This window comes from Penicillium roqueforti (genome assembly GCF_015533775.1).
Source record: "Penicillium roqueforti strain LCP96 04111 chromosome Unknown scaffold_18, whole genome shotgun sequence".
Classification (NCBI taxonomy): domain Eukaryota; kingdom Fungi; phylum Ascomycota; class Eurotiomycetes; order Eurotiales; family Aspergillaceae; genus Penicillium; species Penicillium roqueforti.
In genome coordinates, this window is record NW_024067582.1 from 305,716 (window position 1) to 325,744 (window position 20,029).

General features: G+C 50.8%; 8 protein-coding genes across 8 annotated transcripts; 3 read left to right on the forward strand and 5 right to left on the reverse strand.

The window, feature by feature from the left end:
* Window positions 1-760: 760 nt before the first annotated feature.
* On the forward strand, window positions 761-3,535 carry LCP9604111_6713 (uncharacterized protein; the record flags this gene model as incomplete). Its single annotated transcript, XM_039074665.1, has 6 exons — window positions 761-1,192; window positions 1,256-1,442; window positions 1,500-2,025; window positions 2,078-2,183; window positions 2,233-2,424; window positions 2,477-3,535. 6 exons carry the CDS (start codon window positions 761-763, stop codon window positions 3,533-3,535), a joined length of 2,502 nt encoding a protein of 833 aa, XP_038927352.1.
* A 268-nt stretch (window positions 3,536-3,803) lies between these two features.
* Window positions 3,804-5,378, forward strand: LCP9604111_6714 (uncharacterized protein; the record flags this gene model as incomplete). Its single annotated transcript, XM_039074666.1, has 2 exons — window positions 3,804-3,979; window positions 4,034-5,378. The coding sequence occupies 2 exons, from the start codon at window positions 3,804-3,806 to the stop codon at window positions 5,376-5,378; spliced, it is 1,521 nt and encodes a 506-aa protein (XP_038927353.1).
* Window positions 5,379-5,619: 241 nt separating this feature from the next.
* LCP9604111_6715 (transcription factor domain-containing protein) lies at window positions 5,620-8,863 on the reverse strand (the record flags this gene model as incomplete). The annotated part of the gene is made up of 8 exons (XM_039074667.1): window positions 5,620-6,553; window positions 6,609-6,764; window positions 6,813-7,037; window positions 7,086-7,218; window positions 7,280-7,488; window positions 7,540-8,532; window positions 8,627-8,709; window positions 8,777-8,863. 8 exons carry the CDS (start codon window positions 8,861-8,863, stop codon window positions 5,620-5,622), a joined length of 2,820 nt encoding a protein of 939 aa, XP_038927354.1.
* Window positions 8,864-9,773: 910 nt separating this feature from the next.
* On the reverse strand, window positions 9,774-10,970 carry LCP9604111_6716 (lactoylglutathione lyase GLO1; the record flags this gene model as incomplete). Its single annotated transcript, XM_039074668.1, has 4 exons — window positions 9,774-9,949; window positions 10,009-10,755; window positions 10,817-10,864; window positions 10,916-10,970. 4 exons carry the CDS (start codon window positions 10,968-10,970, stop codon window positions 9,774-9,776), a joined length of 1,026 nt encoding a protein of 341 aa, XP_038927355.1.
* Window positions 10,971-12,044: 1,074 nt separating this feature from the next.
* On the forward strand, window positions 12,045-13,186 carry LCP9604111_6717 (uncharacterized protein; the record flags this gene model as incomplete). The annotated part of the gene is made up of 2 exons (XM_039074669.1): window positions 12,045-12,508; window positions 12,565-13,186. 2 exons carry the CDS (start codon window positions 12,045-12,047, stop codon window positions 13,184-13,186), a joined length of 1,086 nt encoding a protein of 361 aa, XP_038927356.1.
* Window positions 13,187-13,560: 374 nt separating this feature from the next.
* On the reverse strand, window positions 13,561-15,268 carry LCP9604111_6718 (PH domain protein; the record flags this gene model as incomplete). Its single annotated transcript, XM_039074670.1, has 3 exons — window positions 13,561-14,898; window positions 14,953-15,078; window positions 15,143-15,268. 3 exons carry the CDS (start codon window positions 15,266-15,268, stop codon window positions 13,561-13,563), a joined length of 1,590 nt encoding a protein of 529 aa, XP_038927357.1.
* Window positions 15,269-15,392: 124 nt separating this feature from the next.
* On the reverse strand, window positions 15,393-15,861 carry LCP9604111_6719 (uncharacterized protein; the record flags this gene model as incomplete). The annotated part of the gene is made up of 3 exons (XM_039074671.1): window positions 15,393-15,462; window positions 15,509-15,623; window positions 15,843-15,861. The coding sequence occupies 3 exons, from the start codon at window positions 15,859-15,861 to the stop codon at window positions 15,393-15,395; spliced, it is 204 nt and encodes a 67-aa protein (XP_038927358.1).
* A 789-nt stretch (window positions 15,862-16,650) lies between these two features.
* LCP9604111_6720 (arrestin family protein) lies at window positions 16,651-18,654 on the reverse strand (the record flags this gene model as incomplete). The annotated part of the gene is made up of 6 exons (XM_039074673.1): window positions 16,651-16,656; window positions 16,719-17,489; window positions 17,546-17,971; window positions 18,024-18,342; window positions 18,398-18,541; window positions 18,593-18,654. 6 exons carry the CDS (start codon window positions 18,652-18,654, stop codon window positions 16,651-16,653), a joined length of 1,728 nt encoding a protein of 575 aa, XP_038927359.1.
* Window positions 18,655-20,029: the final 1,375 nt, after the last annotated feature.

Sequence of the window (20,029 nt, forward strand, 5' to 3'; positions counted from 1 at the left end):
CACTGTGGGAAATGTTCTCGGGGCATGGTTTCTTTCTCCTCTTTCGGCGTTCAATGGGGAGTGATAGGGCGGGCTTACTGCATAGGAAGTGTTTTAGTCTTGAATAACAGGCGTACATACCCTTTCTACCCTGTAATCAGATATGAAAAATGATGTGACGGTACCATTGTATTCAGCTTCTTCAGCCTCGGGTTAGGTCAAGAGTCATCTCGTGTCAGCTAAAAATTGCCCCACGAAACTTTGGAACGAGACATGCTAAGCATCCTTTCCGGGTTTAGTTCCTCTATTCCTCTATTCCTTGATTTCTCACTTCTCTACTCGCTGAAGATCACCAAGTCTGGTCCAGTTCATTATTTTTTCTGTGGCCGTTATAAGAGGGCCTGAGAATCGAGGTGGGGGCCGAAAGCACCATTTGCTGTCAGATTCGCTCGTTCGTCCGCTGATACAATGCACATTCAGCCTATAATGAACGCTTTTACGAAGATCAGGCCTAATAAGCTGATCAATACGAGGGAATGAAGGCTGAGGTGATGTTCTCGGTTCGGAGTGGCCGCGTGAGGGGAAAATCCGGGAATGTCATCCCAGCGCTTAGAACAAGAACAGAATCCGTGTTTCTATTTTCATCTATGATCGTCATTGCGGAGTGATTAGTGCGATATGAGAGAAATAGCCGCCTGAGAATTACCACCTCTGTGCTTCCTCCCCCCCAAAAAACCGAAAACCCCCAACCAAGCGAAGAACAACCCAGAGACAGCAGGACATGGAATTCGACGACGAAATGGGCTATGCCATAGCAGGACCAAGCTCCTCGCGCTCAAACAGTCGACCGCCCCGTACACGCTGTCAACCGCCCCAGGAATCCATCAAGCAATTCTGGGAACAATTCAACACCAAGTACCCGGGCAAAGTATATACGGTGCTGCCGGACAATCCATATGCACGGACACGGGCCAAGCATGTTCCCAGCGGCCGTATTCAGGGCCACGAGGCTGTCAAGTCGTACGAGCAGGCACGCCAGGAATGTCAAAAGTCCGTCGACCGTATTGTCAAGGAATGCGAGCGCATGAATCAGAGATATTCGGACCCACACTTTGATATCGAGCTAGACCTGAAGTCTGGCCGGAGACACTATCTCGATGGATTGGATAAACCAAATATGCAGATGAGACCCCGGGGCGTGAAAAGAGTGACTGTTAGTTCGAAATGATATGCCATGGAGTGTTCAGATTGCAGGTTGCTGAAGACTTTCATATAGGAAATTTTTGAAAATCCGCGGTTCTTTGTTAACGGACCTACCGCGTCAGATGTGCGGCAGGGATATGATGGGGATTGCTGGCTCATGGCTGCGCTTTGCACCATGGGCAACAAGGAGGAGCTCATCAAGAAGATTTGTGTTGCTCGCGATCAAGAGGTTGGAATTTATGGATTTGTTTTCCATCGAGGTAAGCGTATACTCCGAGCCCAATCAGACTGGGAACCATGCTGACTTCAATCATCAGACGGCGAGTGGCAACAGTGCATTATAGATGACAAACTATATCTTTGCGCTGCTGACTATGATGAGTCTGTGGAGGAGCGACCCATCTGGGACGACATAACTCGGATTGATACGGAGGAAGAGTACCGGCGAGTCTGGCAGACAGGCTCGCGGGCCCTGTACTTCGCACAGTGCGTCGACGACAATGAGACGTGGCTACCTCTTCTAGAAAAAGCCTTCGCAAAGGCCCATGGAGACTATTCCGCGATTGAGGGTGGATTTGTTGGTGAGGCTATCGAGGATCTCACCGGAGGCGTTACGTCTGAGGTCTTATCTAGCAATATCCTGAACAAGGACCGCTTTTGGACCGAGGAAATTATGAAAGTCAACACAGAATTCCTGTTTGGTTGTGGGACAGGCCTATTTTCAAACTGGTTAGATCCTAATTACCGGGGTCCACCAAGGGATCGAAAGGGTATCGCGGAGGGTCACTCCTATTCCATCATGGAAGCCCGGGAGATTGACGGCCACCGGTTACTGCGACTGAGGTATGTGCATGAATGTCAAAAGGGAAATGATCAAGAGGCTCATAGCACCTAGGAACCCATGGGGTCGCAAAGAATGGCACGGTGCATGGGGTGATGGATCCAAAGAATGGACACCCGAGTGGATGAAAATCCTTGGCCATAAATTTGGCAATGATGGTGTAGGTGTTCGTCGATCGCACTTTCACTCAATACGCTGACCTGGCCCAGTTCTTCTGGATCTCTTATAAAGATCTCCTCAGGAAATACCAGCACTTCGATCGGACACGCCTCTTCGGAGCTGAATGGACCATTACCCAGCAATGGACTACCTTGAATGTTCCCTGGTCCGCGGATTATCACAGCACTAAATTCATGATGGATGTGACTAAGACTGGACCGGTAGTCATTGTCCTATCCCAGGTTCGTTATGCGCCATTTACCCCAGCTCCTGTGTAGTGGCTGACAGATTCAGCTTGATACGCGCTATTTCAAAGGACTAGCCGGCAAGTACAGCTTCGTGCTCAAGTTCCGCTTGCAGAAGGAAGGCGAACAAGATTATCTCGTGCGCAGCCATAGCAGCCACTTTATGGGCCGATCTGTGAACGCCGAGATTGACCTTGATCCCGGTCACTATCACGTCCTGATGAAGATCACAGCTTTCCGCCACGAAGATGCAGACTCGACCGAGGAAATTGTCCGTCAGGTTGCCTCGACGAGAAGAGAGAAACTAGTGCAAGTCGGCCTTTCATACGACCTCGCGCATGCAAAGGGACTGGTAGGCGAAACACACCAAGAAAAGCGGGAGCAGCAGCGATTCAAAGCAGCTGAGCGGAGAAAGCTTCGAGACGAGATTAAGGAAAAGATGCAGAAGGACTGGATTCGCAATCAAAAGCTAAGCGCCCGACAGGAGCGGATGCGAGCAAGGTGCGGACGCACCCCCAGCGGCAGCTCCTACGATCACAACTTCGAACGCGATTATGTCCCCAGCCAAATTCTGGTAGAGAAACCAATGGAAGATTCTGCCATCGACGTTTCAAGCATCTCAAGTGAAAACAGTGACCGCCGCGTCAACGGTTCTATCCCGAGCATCTACGTCAACGGCGGCCAGGGCCTGCACGCAAGACACGCAAACAATGATTGGCGACGTAGAGCCGACTCTCCGCGGGCCAGTTTAGATGCTCGTTTTGCTACAGGGACTCTTGATCAGGGTGATCTTGAATTACTAGAAGGGTTCGAATTTGACAGCGATCTCGACATGCCTCCTGACGAGACGGGTGTGAAGAACCACCCTCCATCGGTAGGTCATGATGAGCCTTCTGTTGACCCGTGGAATGCCGTCTGTGTGGTCGGACTGCGGGTTTACTCCAAGGATCCGATGTTGAGTCTGCAGGTTGTGCGCCCTGTGCCAGAGGATGATACTGAAGCTCCTCTCGACCGAGACGACCCTGCGGCGTCGGCGACGTCGGCGACTGCCTCTCGGCAAGATTCATATTCCTGGAGGGACTCTTGGATCAGTCATCTATTTATTTAGAGCATAGTGCATACGGTATTTTTGTTTCATTTTAAATTGTCAAGCGATGAAAATTTGGCGTTTTTGCATGATTAGCTTAGTTTTGAATAGAATGCTATAACACTGAGATTGTAATGAATTATATCAAGATGAGACATACGGTCGTCGAAGCAATTTGATAGCACGGAGATGGCCATATTATTCAGGCATCAATTGGTTTCGGATAGCAAGGCCAACAACCCTCCTTGACAAGTTTTATCAAACATCAAGTGCATGCTGTAATAGTGCTATGCGAGGTATTATCTACTCGTCCCGTGGTATAGCCCTTTTACTGCGTCGCAGCAGAGGAGCTATCCGAATTTCCGTCGCGTGTTTCCGAAGCTCGCGATATTCGACCGTTTCATCTGATTGCACCGATGAAACAATTTCCCTTCCTCTTGGAAACAATGGGGCTATTTCTCTAAAGTAAACATGTATATTTTTATAAGCCCTAGTGATATATGCTAACTACATCCCCAGAATTACGCGACCGAGCGCCCACCAGAGGCTGTCTCCAGAAGGCCCAAATGTAATCCTCTACCTTCCCCCTGGACCTTTGTTGCTGGGAAATGCAACGAGCGCACCTCAAAATCATGAAATCAGTGAAGTTGATCACCAAAGGACTGGTGATACCAACTCCTTGGCCTCACCCCAGCATGTCCTAGCATCCACTGCGTCTGCAGTGGTAGTAACCGTCAACTATCGTCTCGGCGAGATACCAACATATATTCCCTCATCTTCAGTTGAAAGCTCTATCTCGCAAGAGCAATCTGAAGCCCCTGACCAAACTCTGGGATCAAGCAACCCCCAAATCACCTCTTACAAATATCCAACCCCAGTCCACGATACACTGGCCGGATTCGACTGGATCCAAACTCACCTCCGCCCAGCGCAACTAGCCATCTTCGGCACACATATCGGAGGCTCTCTAGCTCTTATGCTGGGTCTGACCGAAGCGCGCTCCATCCGAGCCATCGCCGCTGTTGAACCAATTTGCGACTGGCCCGGTCTGGATGAGTACTGCACGCGCGAGAGCACTATCACAAACCCCAAAACACAGGCAGGCGATAATACCACTCCAAAGTCAAGAGTAGCATCCACGCAAAAGCGCCAGCCAAGGAGAAAGACCACAGCACCGCCAGACCTAGTGCCCCTCCTCCAAGCCCGCTCGAAATTCTTCTCAACCCCAGAGCGCTGCTTCGACTCCTTCGCCTCGCCAATCCTCTTCCTCCGCTCTGCGGGCCGGGATGTGCCGCCCACGTTCCCGCAGTATCTTACGGGGCCGGAGTATCCCGTCCCCGTACTGAAGGAGACGCGGGGCACGACATCCGCCGATCAATACGCAGCATTAGACGGGTCGACCTGGGAGTGTCCCGATATGGATTCCGACGATACCGGTGGTATTGGCGCTACTGTTACCCGGCGCCGAAAGGCTCTTTCGCGTTGGCCGCCGTATGGTATGGATTATGGGCTCAGTGGGGATACGTGGTCTGGACCTGGGGATGGCATTGGGCGATTGGAAATGGCTTTGCCTTGGGTCCGGGTGTTCGAGAGAGAGGATGGTGCTGAATTGGCTTCTGGTTCTCTCTCTCCAAAGAAAAAGAAGAAGCCTAGAGATGGTGGTCATGGGTCTACGGTTCTTGCTCGACAGGCTGATGAGATGGTCTCTACTATGCGGCGGGCTTGCTTTTGGGGTCGGGAGAAGGGGGTTGGGGAGCGGAGAGTTACTTTATCTCAGATTCGGAGTACTGATAATAATGCGGGAGAGGAAGTGGGCGACTGGTTCAAGAATGTGTTCCAAGGAACATTGGAGGATATAGATTAAAATCGGTTGCAATGCATATAGCATCGAAGTTACATCTGAAATTGCGCATGCAAAGAATTCATAAAGGCCCCAGTTTTGAAAGATGGAAATAATAATACATTTATGTGAACGCCCTCCATGCCTGGAGTGGTGTATATCATTCGATCATAGGATGTCCGTTCTATCTTCCAGGCAACACAAATTTGACAGACTCGAAGGATTGAGTCTCTGCAATGCTGTAATTATTCATCCAACAATGATTTCATGGTGGCATTGAGGTTCTCGTGTAATTTTCCGATGTCCACCATCCATCAATGTCTGCGATTTCTGAGAGCATGCTAGGGTCCTCGGCGAAGGAAGGAGAAGGAACCTGGCCCATGCCATTCAGTGCGTTGCTAGTTTGAGTCTCGGACAAAAGACGCATGTCTGAGTTGGGGATCCAGTCTAGATCGCCTAGCTGGGAATCAGGAACGGGGACGGGAGCGGGGACGGGAAAGGGGGCTTGTTGTTGATAAGAGCTTTGCTGATGATATTGGTGATGAGGAGGCATGGCTTGCTGTGAGAGGCGGGAGTATTGGTTGGTCGCCACAGGTGCTATTGACTGCATATTGGGAGGGACCTCTGAAACAGATAAACGGGATTTTTTCCGTGAGCCATCTATTCCTTGGGCATTGGCAGCCCTATTGTGCAGTGTAGACGGCTTCTGCGAGCCTAGCGACGCCAGATTAGCACTGCTGTTTTGACGTTTCGCCGCAGAGCCGGATCGGCGCATGTTTGCTTGCCAACGTCGCTGGAGTGTAACAAGGTAGTCGCGGGTGCGCTTGGCATTGTCGAATGATTGGCCCAGTTCATCGAGAGCCCGGAAGCACAAATTGAGATATGCTACCATTTCCGGACTGCGGGGGTATGTCGGGCTGTCACTTTGTTTGCCTGGACTCATTGGAGAACTGGATACTGTTACGAAGAGAAGCATGAGCGCTGCGCTGAATATTATCGCTACAACTTGGTTGTTCATGCGGCGGAAGGTGTAGTGTTTCTCGAAGAGTTGGAGGAGTCGTGCGATGGCGGTGGCTGACTCCACGCACATGCGCCGCGCATGGTGATACCCGGGGCCTTGACGAGGGCTGCGGGGCTGGATATAGCTTTTGGAAAGCCATGGGCGGTGGAAGAAAATGATGATCTGGTGGTATTGCATGCTGCAAGAGACTGTTAGTATGATTCTGGGGATCTATTATATTGAAACAAACTGACTGGAGCATCATCAAATGAGGCAATATTGGCGATGTATCATCGTCCAGATCAATCTGAAGGCTAGAAGGAAGATTTGCTTTCCAGGCAAACAAATCTTCCGTCACTTGATAGCAGATTCTTTGCAGGTCGTGCCGAGAGATGTCGGAACATCCATACCTAAAGGCTTGTTAGCACTGTGCTGGATAATATGCATAAGTCACATACAAAATATGACCAACTGGGGATATCATCTCCCATAGAACGACAAATTGCCTGCATATTAGCTCCATTGGGTTCCTCAGACCGTTCTGAGATAGCCCATGAGCAGCTTGATGGCCGTATGGATGCCAGTTTTGTTCCTTTTCAGGATAAAGAGCAGATCCAGGTTTTGAAACACCTATGTCTCCGGCGTTCATGCGGAACGGGCGGCCTAAGTAGAAGCCCCAGAAACTAGTTACTGTTAGAGATATTGACGGTATGAAAACCACGAAAACTTACTGGTCTGCCACATAGCTTCCCCAAAAGGTTGCACGGCGCACATCGGCCTCCTGCTGGGTGATTTCGCCCTTGTTCACGTATGTCGTCATATCTAGGTGTAAACCAAGATCGAAAGCAAGTCGCATAGACATCCCTGCAAAGCAATTAGCCAATGAGCGTTACTTGCCTCCTATCTTCAAGATATATATGCCTACCGCTATACAGCCAACCTCGAGCATCACGATTTGATGCGCCTTCGTGGCAGCTCATGATGACAAGGGCCTGGACAGTAGCAACACAAGGAGAGTCGAGTTCAATTTCCAGAAGGGCCTTAGCCCGGTCTGCGAAGAATTCAGAGAGAGACTTGGGGAAAGTAATGAATGTGGGGTGATAGCGTGCCTCGAAGGCACTCCCGATCGCGCACCTGCAACAAGTCAGCAAATTCCTTCAGCACCGAAAAATGAAGTGAACTTACATTGCATTAGTTAGAACCTCCGAGTAGAACGGAGTATCATCGAGCTCATTGCGCCATTTCGTTCGTGCCGTCATGAACATCTCTTTGTCGACAATGTATGTACTAGGGTTTTGCCAGGTGAAATATAGCTCCACCAGATGATCTTCCAGGGCTTGGTCCACAGGTTGACCAACCCGGAGATGATTTAAAATATCCTGACCATCGTGGCGCACAGTCCGTGCGTCAGGCCGCTGCCGCTGCTGTGTCGCAGATACATCCACCAGATTGAGGTTGGACGTGGCACCGTAGAAACGCAGATGGCCATCACCCGCAATTTTCAAAGTGCCAATTCGGTGCGACAATTGCTCAATAACGTCATTTTCAGCTTCGTCCTCTTCGCCGCTATCCGAATCATTTTCTCCGCCGTGGGGTAGCTGGCTTAGCAGAACACCCGGCTGCTGGGCCATATCCATGCCAAGCTGGTAGCTATCCGGACTCATTTCTGCGTTGAGGGGGATTCTAGGCATTGCAGAGGCTCTCGGCCCGCCGTTGAGATTGGCGTAAATAGTGTCCAAACTTTCGGCTGTTGGCAAAGTAAAGCCCCAATGGACAAAGTTTTGATTGTCCGAAGCACCCGGTACCAATCCAAAGGGATTCCAGCCCTCGGGCGACGGTGCCTTTCCATTAGACATAGTATCTTGCGCCGGGGATACGCCGGAAGCAACCAAATTGGTGATCGGGGTTTGTCCCTTGGGATTTACGACAGGTGGATCTTGGGACGGAGATTTGCTTGAGCCCCCAGAGGCCGTTGGATCATCTGCCGGTCGCTTTTCATCGGCCACTACTGAGGCTTGAGGGAATCCGCGCGGGATCTGGAGGGTGTCTAAAACCCTGTTCATGCCAGCCTCATCCTCTGGATTCATTGGCGGGGGCACCAGCCCCTGCTCCTGGATAAAATGACAAAGTTGGTCAATGCGGGCGGAGAACAGCTCCGTTGAGGCCCGAAGAGATACTCTAGTTCATATTAGCAAAAGAACATGAAGTGGTGTATGCCTATGAGGTCTGCCTCGTCGCTTAGGCACTTCCGCACATTGAACAAGGTACTTACTTGCGCTTGTCGTCTCCATGTTGGTATTTGCATTCTTTTCCCTTTCGCTGACAATTCTGACAGTTAGGAGTGGCTCCATCACACTGGTAGCAGGCACATTAGATGATTGAAGCCATTTAGGATTTTTTGACTCAAGCTCAGAGCACATACCCTGATTTTACTCTCCCGGCATGGCACACAGGCAGTGGTGACATGTTTACGGGGTGCCTTTTTCGTTTTCTCTGGCTCAGCCGACATGGTTTATAATTTCGAGGCCACGTCCTCGAGGATTTCTTCCAAGAGTTCTGAAGCTCGAGGTTGTGGCTTGCTCCAATGGTGTGTGGCGATGTATCCCCGCAAATAAGACGAAATGGGTGAAATCACATGAATTCATCCCGCGTCAAAACTCGAAATTCTCGAAATTCTCATTGTCAAGCCATTAGCTGGGCCAGGTCACCGTGACATATTTCCTCTGCGCTTTTACGGGGGCGCTCAGAGTCAGGCTCACTGGGTAAATTTCAGAGTCCGTCAGCTGCTCAAATACCCCACGTGATGAAGCGGAGGTCCAATGAGGGCTCACTATGGCACTGATTACTCAGACTGATATACCCAAAGCAGCACCTTACCCCACAATATCGTTTAGCGGATGGTTACAATGACCCCCCTCCACTGCTAATTCGACCCTACATGCTTTAATCCCTTGATAATTACAGAGCAGTTGTTGAAGCGGTTTTTGAAGCAGTTGTTAACGATGAAGTAGTTGATATGATAAAAGTTGATGACTATAAACTGAATTCAAATACTCCGTACTCGGTACCTACTACGTAGTAGTGGCAGAATCAATGGACGCACCATATTAGGAAGGCGGTATTCAAAAGTCAGGCAAGTACGTATATCAAAAGAGGATAGGGTTATCCCATTAGCCAAGGCCCAAGGGGGGGTTACATATGACTATACATAATTCATGGCGTTCTGGTTGAAATATGTGCAATTAAATCCATGTGAGTTTGGTCGGGTGGCTTGCTTCCAAGGTTCTGAACCAATCATGCTATTAAGCCGTCATTTCTTGCCCCCCGAGATCAAAATGTTCTGAAGGCAGGGCAGGGTCCGGTAGAGGATAAGCAGGACTGGAAATTGATATACATGCATTGGCTTGTATTTCTATATTCTACCAGTTTGAAGTGCGCTTTATTCCCTCATTCTGCACCACCTCAATCCAATATCCATCGGGATCTAGAATAAATGCGATGTTGTGCATCCGCCCGTCAGTCAGGCGCTTCTTGAAGTTCACCTTCAGAGACTCAAAGCGGGCGCACGCAGCCGGGAGGTCGTCAACGGAGATACCTATGTCAAGTTAGGAACTCTTGTAGAAACAATTAGAAATTGTATGATAATCCACTTACAGATATGACCGAAACCCTGGGGCTCAGTGTTGCCGTTGTGGTAGACAGGGCCTTCCTGCTTCTCGGTGCCGTAGTTCCAGGTCAACTCGAGCAGACCTTCCCACTCCGCCACTCCATTTTTGCTACCCTCCTTAATATCGGGATTGGATGCGGGGTACCCCAGGAAATACAGATTGAATTTGTTCTCTGGGTTCTCAATGGTGCGGACTAAAGTCATGCCCATGGATTCCTGGTAGAACTTCAAGCTGGCTTCGGCATCCTTCACGCGCAACATGGTGTGGTTCAGTCGATAGCTACCAGGGTCGGTGGTGGTGCTGAGATCCTCATCGGCGCGACGGATGATCTCAACCCAGTATCCATCGGGATCCTTAGCGAAGGCGATGTGTCGCATACGGCCTTCGGTCAATTTTTTCTGGAAGGGGTAGCCGGCATCTTCAATGCGCTTGCAGGCGGCTTCAATGTTGTCAACCGAGATGGCAATGTGGCCGAAGCCACGGTGCGGCTCTGTGTTTCCGTTCACCACGCTGTAGTTGGGGTCGTTCTCGGTGCCATAGTTGTGAGTCAATTCCAGAACGGCATTACGATCAGTCCAGTGACGGTCACCCTGGAGAGAGGCGGGGCCGTTATACGCCAGGAAGTAGTTGCAGAACTTCCATTCAGGCATGTCAATCTTGTTGACCAAGGTCAAGCCAAGGAACTTGTAAAAATCCACCGATCGCTGCGGATCTTTGACCCGCATCATCGTGTCTATAATGTGCCCATTGTGTTAGTGATTGTGTCGAAAAATGTTGAAGTACTGTCCACGAACGGTTGAGCTTATAGGTGGAAGGATCGGAAGCCATGGTTGCTAGGGATCCTGGTAACTGGTCAATAATTGGGCCGTGAGCTGGATCTGAATAGAGCCTACTGATTGGTACAAAGGATCTTTGTCTGAGGACCCCAGGAGAAAGACGAGCGAACATTGGGGGAGGAGACAGAGGGGCAAAGGAGCTTTTTGTCAGCCGTGAGGAGAGTGTGGGGCACATGACGTTGTGCCACATAGCTCTTATACCTAGGTAGCTCTTATAAGTTATAGAATTAGGAGCATATTGTCTATATGACTGAGACCAATTAGATTCTGTGAGTTAGTCTATCACTTTTAATACTTCTAGGCGTCCAGCATGTGGTCAATCTGAAACCTGTACGGAGTACAAGTACATATATAATCAACAATTTAGGTACGGCTAATAATGAACTGCAATATAGGAATGTAATAATATACAATTCCGAGTTGAACAATCAAATGACACATAAGATAGCTACACTATTAGGTCGACATATGTATGCAGCCGTATATATACCTCGGTGTTAAAACGTCCGGGAACTCCACATCAACGGGGAAGTTGATCTCCAATTCCTTCCTCCCAACTCAACCTCCGAACTCCCAACATCGAACCCCTCGAACCCCTCGAATTCCCCGATTACCACATTTCGCAGACCAGGTTCGTGAACATCCTCTTGCATGATCCTCAGACCTTTCTCCCCCCGCTCCCGGTTGATCCCTTTCCTACCATTGGCCTCCATTCCCGGCTTCGTGTCGCATCCCGTCTCTTTTCTTTAATTTCCGACTTTCTTTTACTGCCGCGCTTAGCTCTTGGTTTCATGTATCCCCCCTTTACCTCTCCCAATCAAGTCTCTGCTCATGTGCACGCTTCCTTCATACTTGCCCGATCATGGTGCTCCCATTGCGGAGCCGCCTCACACACACCTCATGACACCTGCTGGTCATACCAGGCCTCATAAAGCTCTGTTGCTCTGATTTTTCTTGTGTACCATCAGACGCGATTGGAATCATCGTGACTTTGTATTTGGACCAATGCGCGTCGAGTCGACGGATCCGAATCTCTGCGTATTCCCTTACTCCCTCTCATCTACTTGCCAAGCCCATGGCATGAGAGCTTACCTGCTTCCCTCGTGCCCTCTGTTTATTCGTTTTACCTTTCTGCGGGAATTAAACATATCCCACATTGTCGTCTCTGCGTGTCCAGTCCGCATCCATGGGTGTGAAGATGGCTGAATGCGAACCTTCTCCAGTTCCCTTCTCTGATTCAATATCCGATTGCTCCTCGACAACTTTTTCCCTACCTATCTCCCAATCTCCCTTCGAACCGAACTTTCTGCCTTACTGGGCCCGTCACAAGACAAAGTTTGCTCAGAACCTATTGGACTACTCCGACGAGCCAATCGAATACGACCATCACGACGAGGCCTATAGCGACAACTGCTTCTTCTTCCCGGAAGACTGCTCGTGGACACCACCGAAAGATTGCATTGCGGAAGCAAATCGCGTATCACTGCAGGAGGAACCCTCGAACCAGGTGGAGGAATACACGCCTTCGGTAGGCCAGGACAACACCGACACCATGATTCCCGGTCTCCCCGATATTAAGATGCTGGACGCGGAGGCACTAAGCGACCTCTTGGAAGACAACCTGTCCCCGCCAGAGATCACAACGATCATGTATGCCAGCTGTGCTTCCACCACAAGATACACCTAATGACTGTATCTATTTATAGTGTCTTCGCAACAAACGGCGCCGTCTTCGCCCACGGCTCCTCCCTCTCCTCGCGCCAACTGCGCAACCTTAGCGCAACCTACGGCGCCGCCTACACATGCTACGCCAAGTCAGCCTCAAGCGGGAACTTGACGGGCGTCAACCCAGCCAGCCATCCTTCATCCTACGTGACCGCCAAGTCGATGTCTCTAGGCGATGTAGGCTCGATCGTCTTCGAACTTGACGACTCCGTGGCCGTGGTAACCCAGATCGCGGATAAAGTCCTCGTGGCCGCCGTCGGCCCATCCAAACTAGACGCACTGGAGCCGAACGGCGGCACCAACGCCGACTCCCTTGCAGTTGACACCGTACCTGATGTAGGTAATGGAACTCCCACGCTTGAGGACTCACAGGGTGATATATCGCGCGCACTGGCTGCCGCACCTGCGTCTCTGGACGCGCCTCACAACGGTCACGGAGACCCCCAGTTGGAGATTGACCGCAGCGCTGATCTTGCGCGTCTGGCCAGCCTGAACCTCTCTGCCTCGCCGGCCGTCTTGCTTGCGCTGGAGTCTAAATGCGCCGCGCTAGGACGTTTCCTCGGGGAGAAGCTGAATGACTTGGAAAGTCCTGAGGATTTCTGATACTAGGCAATGAACATGTATGCCGCGAAGCTTGCTGGGATTATCTAGCTAGCCCATGCCCATGTGTATTTCCAGCATAGGCTATGATATGATTTGACGATACAACTCTGCCTGCTTTGTGTATTTGATAGTTAAAGGATCTTCGATCCAGTTAGCGCTGATATCTGATTCTTGCAATTTTAACGTGGAAAGAAATTCATTAGAGGTATATATCCAGTCGACAAGGTATGTTTCGCTCTCCGGATGGATGAATGGGCGCTACACCCTAATCAACTGACGAGATGCACATGCGTTATTTGAGTATATATGGGGGGGTAAAGTCCACAGAACCAAAAAAGCTTAAATATATATGCCTAAACGAGACAGAGGTTATATCACGACTTCTCCACAGCGGAGCCACCGGGCGAGGTGTAGAAGTGGCTAGACGAACTAGCCGTGCGGCTAAGTCCCGGAGTCGGGCTAGCAGCAGCAGGGGCAGCAGCAGCAGGGGCAGCAGCAACAGGGGCAGCAGCAGGAGGGGCAGCAGCAGCCTGTGCAGCCTCGGTCTTCTCCATCTCCTTCTCGGCGTAAGTGGGCGGCAGGCCCTGGCCGGACACGCTGCGGGCGGGGCTAGCAATGCCAGCAGGCGAGGTAGGGGCGGCCGACGTCGCCGTGGGAGAAGCGAGCGTGGGTGCCACAGCAGGGGCAGCGGCGACCGGGCCGCGGGTAGCCTCCTTGATAACGGTCCACCACTTCTCCGCGTCGTTGGGGGTGTGGGCCTTGAAGCTAAGCTCGGTGTTCGTGTGGAAGGCGTTTCCGATTTTGCCGCTGGAAACGTCCTTGCCCTTCACGTTGAACTTGATGCCGTCAATGGAGCCGATGACGCATTCCGGCAGGTACAGCGAAAGCTCCGGGGAAGGGTCGCGGCGGAAATCGTCGTTGTCCTTGAACTCGTGCAGATAGCCCGCCGGGGTGACGACGTAGTAGCCTGTGCTGTAGCCCTTGATGAGGGCGCGCGAGCGACGCTCGAGAGAGCCTTCGATGAGCGGCTGTGTGGAGCGGTGCTCCATGTTCGGGAAGGTGATGCTGGAGAAGGAGCGCGGGGGCGAGTCTGGGTTGACCAGGATTGCGTCGTTGCGCACGCAGAAGTTCATCCATTCAAAGTCCGGTGGGATGCGCTGCGCGGAGCCGAGGATGTCGGCGTACATGGCGCGCTGGCGCTCGAGTTGCCCGTTCATGTGCAGGTGGAATTGCTCCATGGTGCCTTGCACGGTCTGCAGGACGTGTGCTTCGAACTGCTGGAAGGAGTTCTGCACGGCGAGGATATCCTGGCGGTGGTTGTTCTCCTCGTTTACTTGGTTGTTCAGACGGTGGTTGATGCCGCGCTTGAGGAGGTACGGGTCATTGTGCGGCTCGATCTTGCTGCCGGCGGCGGCGTCGAAGCAGGCGGCGTTCTGACCTAGAAGCTCGATGTGCTTCTGCGTCAGGTTACGCGCCTTTTCGACGGCCTTAGCTCCCTTGCTAGCACCAGAGCTCAGCTCCTTGGACTTGTTCTTGATCTCTTTGTGGAGACGCTCGAGGGTGGGGAGAACGCCGGTCTTTAGGTTCTTTTCGCCTTCTAGGTACATGGTAACCATGCCCTGGGTGTTGCAGCGAATACTCTCAAACATACCAGCCACGCCGCCTCCGCTGGTACTGAAGTGGTGGGCCTCCTTGAGGGGTTCGTTCACGGTCTATTCCCATTCTTCGTCAGTGCCGGGTATCACCCATAGGAATTAACCACTGACCTTCAAGATCTTCTCGTAGTCCTTGGACTGGGACTTCTGCACTTTGGCGGTAGCAGAGAAGTAATCCTCGAGATATCCGCACATATGCTTCCATGCTCGGAGACGCTCAAGCAGGAGATTAGTAGTCTGGAAACAAATACATCGTCAGTCCAATATACTTCTTTTCTTCGAGGACACCATGGATACAAACCTCATTGCTATCACCGTCGGGAATAGCCTCATCGTCACTCAGAGAAGTACGACGAGTGAAGGAGCTGCTCACGGTGTTAGACCGCTGAGGCAGTTTCACATCCGCGGGGCTCGTTGGAGTGGACATGGTCGCGGAGAAACGGCGGGGTAAGGCCTAATTCAAGACGTCGACAATGATCAACCGAAGTCGAAGTTATCTTATCCGCGTCAAAACCAGAGCTGACGACTGATAATGTGGCTTAAACAACGAATTATAGGGATGTTCGCATCGGTGGCTGGTGTGAGACCACGGCCGATGGGTGGGGGAGCGCTAGTCTATGGCTGGACTAGTCAGTAGAGATCGATCATTGCGGACGAGCAGACTTACGCGACGGAATTGATGGGCCAACAGTTTCCACTATGTTGGATATTATCTTTCTGTTGTAGGTAAAAATGAAGGCGAGAGTGCAGTCTTAACCGATCGACAAATGTCAATGAGGTCACTGTGCCCTTGTAACCTGTTAGACCTCGGGACCTTACTCTGGGTACTCGATGCTGTGGCTTTCATATCCACCCAAATATTCAAGTTTTCCAACCTTATCGTGTCAAGTCGAACGTAAATGTAGCAATACCTTGGCTCTACACTACAATGTATACATATGAACTCGAGGCGCCAAGTTGTGCTTACTATCCAAAACAGGGTACTGGCCAGACCTACTCACTAGAGCCTAGGAAGAACATGAAATTTGTCGATAATCGAAAGTGGCAAAAGCCATGTACCAATAGCCCCTCCAATGTCTATCTCAAGTGAACAATACCTTTGACCTTCGACCGAAGAAGCAGAGTCATGCCACCTGGGCCGGGCTGGGCCCGCAGGTTCATTGATGACCTAAGATCGTTGGCTAATTTCCTAATCGGGATATGATATCATCAGTAAAGATGGAAAATCTGTTGAGCATCGAAGACTTTGATCTCGTCGACCAAAGTAATTAAGTACATGCGTCAAAGGCTCATATGCATGGCTCGTGCTGATAGGCATATTTAAATGTCATGCAGCTCGTTCATATCGGATCTCATTCGTAAGGTAAAAAAAAAAGTGAAAGAAAGATCAAAACACCCGTGACCGTCTATGAAAGTATTCCTGCCCGTCTATGATCGAACGCCAGAGGAAAGGAGATGTTGGGAGAAAAGGCAATGAGAAGTAAGAAGAGATGGGAAGTTGCCGCTGATGGACGGTAGAAACATTCAGAACAATGCTGGATGAGAAGTGCCCGATTGACTGGGACTGAGGCTTGAAAAGGGGAGCTAATGCTGGGGACCATGATCGCTTGTAGAAAAAGAACATGATGGGGGGAGAAGATGAAGAGAGAAAATGGCTAAGGGTTAAGGGATAGAGCGCTTCGCGTGGGTCTCAGTGTCCAGCACCGATGCAGAAGGAGAACTTTTGATGGAAAGTGAAGGCGGGAGATCATGGGTGGATCGAAGGATTCCGTGGCCACATCTCATGCTCTGGCGCGAGCTTGCGCAATTCTAAGTCTGCGTTCCTCATCGTCAGCATTGGTGCCGCGAGAATTGAAGTAACCGGAGCGATTCTGCACCTCTAGGGGAGTTCCCGGTCCGGTTGCACGGCCGCTGCGGATATGAGCCTGTTGGGGAGACTGTGGGACTGGTAGCGTGGGGAGGCTACTAGCAATCACGGCATTGTAATCGGGGAGACCAGAGTCACGGGGACGCACGGCGCAGCGCACTGCAGTCGAATAGCTGGGAACCCGACTGAGAGTCTCTACCTCGTCGTACTGGGGGTGGAAGGGAGTTGCCATGCCCGAGGGAAGGGCTTCGGGCTCCACTTCGTCGGATGGCCGACGAGAGAGTTCTGGACTGCCATGGTTCGATCCGGAAGCCGTTCCGAAGTAGTCATTAGAGACACCCAATTGGCGATTAATTGGGATTCCGTCTGTTGGGGATTGAGATCCATGCAGGCCCTCGCCAGGAGTGACTGCACCGGGAGTGATAGGATGGTGGAGCGGACTTGCGTTCAGGTTTGTGAGACGATGGTGCAGTGCCGAAGCTGAGATATCGGTGTTGGTCAGGGCGTTCATGGAGGCGAGGTTCTCTGTGGATATGTTGCGACTGAGAGGAGTGAAAGGCGTGCCCGGACTACTGGCAGGGCCTGGTGTGCGATAGCCGCTGGGATCCAGCTCGCTATACAGCTGATCAAATGTGTGCTCACCGTAAAGGGGAGGCGCCTGGTGCGCAAACTCATCGACGGCGATCCGGGTAGATCGAGGGGTTTGCCCAAGAAGGTTGTTGTTGTCGTCGATGGCAAGGTGTGGCGAGATGAAAATCGAAACTGGAAGCGTAGCCCGGAGCTGCATTGAGATGTTAGCCTGTCAGAAGAATGGCCAGGGATTCTACTATTACTCGCCTCGCTGATGTGGCCGTCGGGGTTGTGCAGCTGAATCCGGAACTTCAGCTTGTGGCGGACTTTAATCCCCTTGGTGTCTGTATCCTGCAGACAGCGGGTCAATGTCTGCGGCATGTCTAGGATACGCTTGCATTGGTATCCTTCCGCCGCTTCATCGATGATCTCAATGTTATTCTCATCCAGCTCATGCTCGTCGCTCAAGATTGTCCTTGTGGTCTTGTATGTGTTGCGAATGGAATCGGGGTCTTCCGGATTGAGGGTGAGGTCGTGGCTTTCGATCAGCTGTGACGTAATTTGGCCGATCCGAAGACCCTTGAGAAGGGGAATCAATTTGAAATCGACGTGGATAGCGGTTCCGAACACGATGGCTTTCGTCGGGGTACTGATGGAGTATTCAATCTTGTTGGGCCAGATGTTGTCCACGGACTGGGAGGGTTGTCAGTAAGAATCTACCAGTCAGGCCGATATGACCACTTACCATTGCATGTGATAGCTCCAGAGCACTAGGATCCAGGGTTCGTATGATCCTGAGCGGTTTGCGCGCAACAATGTCCTTGACGTACTTGCGGCCGATCTCGGCCTTGAAGCGGTACATCACCCATGTCTCGGCAAGGCCTTCCACACTCTCGGGCATGGATCCCTCAAGTACCACATCAAAGGGGTACTCATAGTTGCCAGCAGGGAGGACCTCGGTTTTTCCTTTGGGTAGGTCCCGGAATTTCCACGTTTTCTCATAGAACACACGTTCACGCCATGACTTTCGGCCACCGGCGGCTGCGCTGGAGGGGAGGTGCCAGCTGCGCAAATGGCTTGTTAGTGGTGTTGATTCAGAATTAGGAATGCGACACATACCAAACTCGCGACATGCCCGTCAGCTGTAGCCGGAGGTGTTTAATGGTGAGCGGCTCGGACAAACACAGGACCAGAGTGCCCCGCAGATGCGCACTGGCGGCTTCATGTTCGCCGCCACGGAACACGATATACTCATCATTCAACCTGTAGAAGTCAGATATGTCGCTCGCCTGGGCTATCCGGTCCCCCACTCACCTGATGTCGAAGTACTTGGCGCTGCTGGCGCTCCCGCCACTACTAAAGAAGCTGAGAGCCATTTGGAAATTGCCCGCAGCAATGGGCGGAGATGTCGACGAAGTTAGGGAATAGAAATATGAAGGAGAAGAGGCAAGAGTAAAGAGATCAAGGCTAGTAAGTGTACTCCGTCCGTACTGCGTTACTGCGTACTGGCGTATGGCACCGGTATTTTTTCCGTTTTTTCTCTATCACTGATCTACCGGAACATGGCCAGATACGCAAGACTGGTCCGACTCACGGGTCCCCAGTGGAGTTGTGCCGTTTCCGGCGACCTATTCTTTTCTTCTTTTCTTTTTTTCCTTTTTATTCTTTTTGGGGCCTTTAGCAGTGCCGAGATGCGAAATGACTAATCTTAAATGGAAATAGGCTCACGGATGCGCGATGTAAGGCTGGCTTGGCATATAATGAAGAGAAATATAAGAATTGGAGCAAAAGTGGGATTTAGAGGATTTTAAAGGATTTGTGAGATTTGTGAAGAACCTTAGAACCATCTTAACCGGTTAAGCACATCAAAACCCATCAGTGTCTAGTTTTTTTACGTCAGCGCTATCATACCAGACCCTACATAGTTACTCCCTACAAGGTACAAAGTACGTACGCGTGGTTACTATTTGATGCCTATTTAGTCTCTTTACTTTCAAATGCAAGGGATTCTGTATCCAGAACAAAATCCAAATAATATGACATGGACGAAGGACATCCGAAACCATTCAACAACTCACCCCGGTCTAACTATAGCGTCTAGGGTTTACCCATACGCTTATCCATCATGCCATGTGATGTTGTACGGCATACTCCGTACATACCTCGGGATCGCCCTTCCCGCATGGTTTCAAGATCCCTGAAGATGCACACGTCAACGTACCTATGTATGCCCATGGAGTCACACAACAGCGTTATTTCATACTTCAGAACCTGATCGTCAACTAAAAAATCCACTTTGGTGATGGTAAATAGGAGATCTACAAAGTATACTAGTTAGCAAGGCTGCATTTAACCAGTCACGGTACACATAATCCTTGTCTACTAGGGTCTCGATCGCGCCACTCGTTAAAAAATATGCCTTGGGCTTGGACCCTTGGTCTTTCTCAATTCATTGAACTGCCGCCACTCCGATATTGCTCAGATAAGTTATACACTGACAAATACAGTTTCAAATGCGATCGTCTCTTCCTGTAAGCTGTAGTTACCGTGCCTGAAAATCCCCAATGCACATTGATGCATGAAACCACCTTTGACTTTGACCTGCTAAGCTTGACCTATCTTAATCTCACCGGCAATAATCGGAAATATCTGTGATCCAACCGCCTACTGTAACCCAACACTTACATCACTATATTGTAGAGTCCCTGATGAGCATTGCGGTAAGAGCGGGAACCGCCTATACTAACCAGA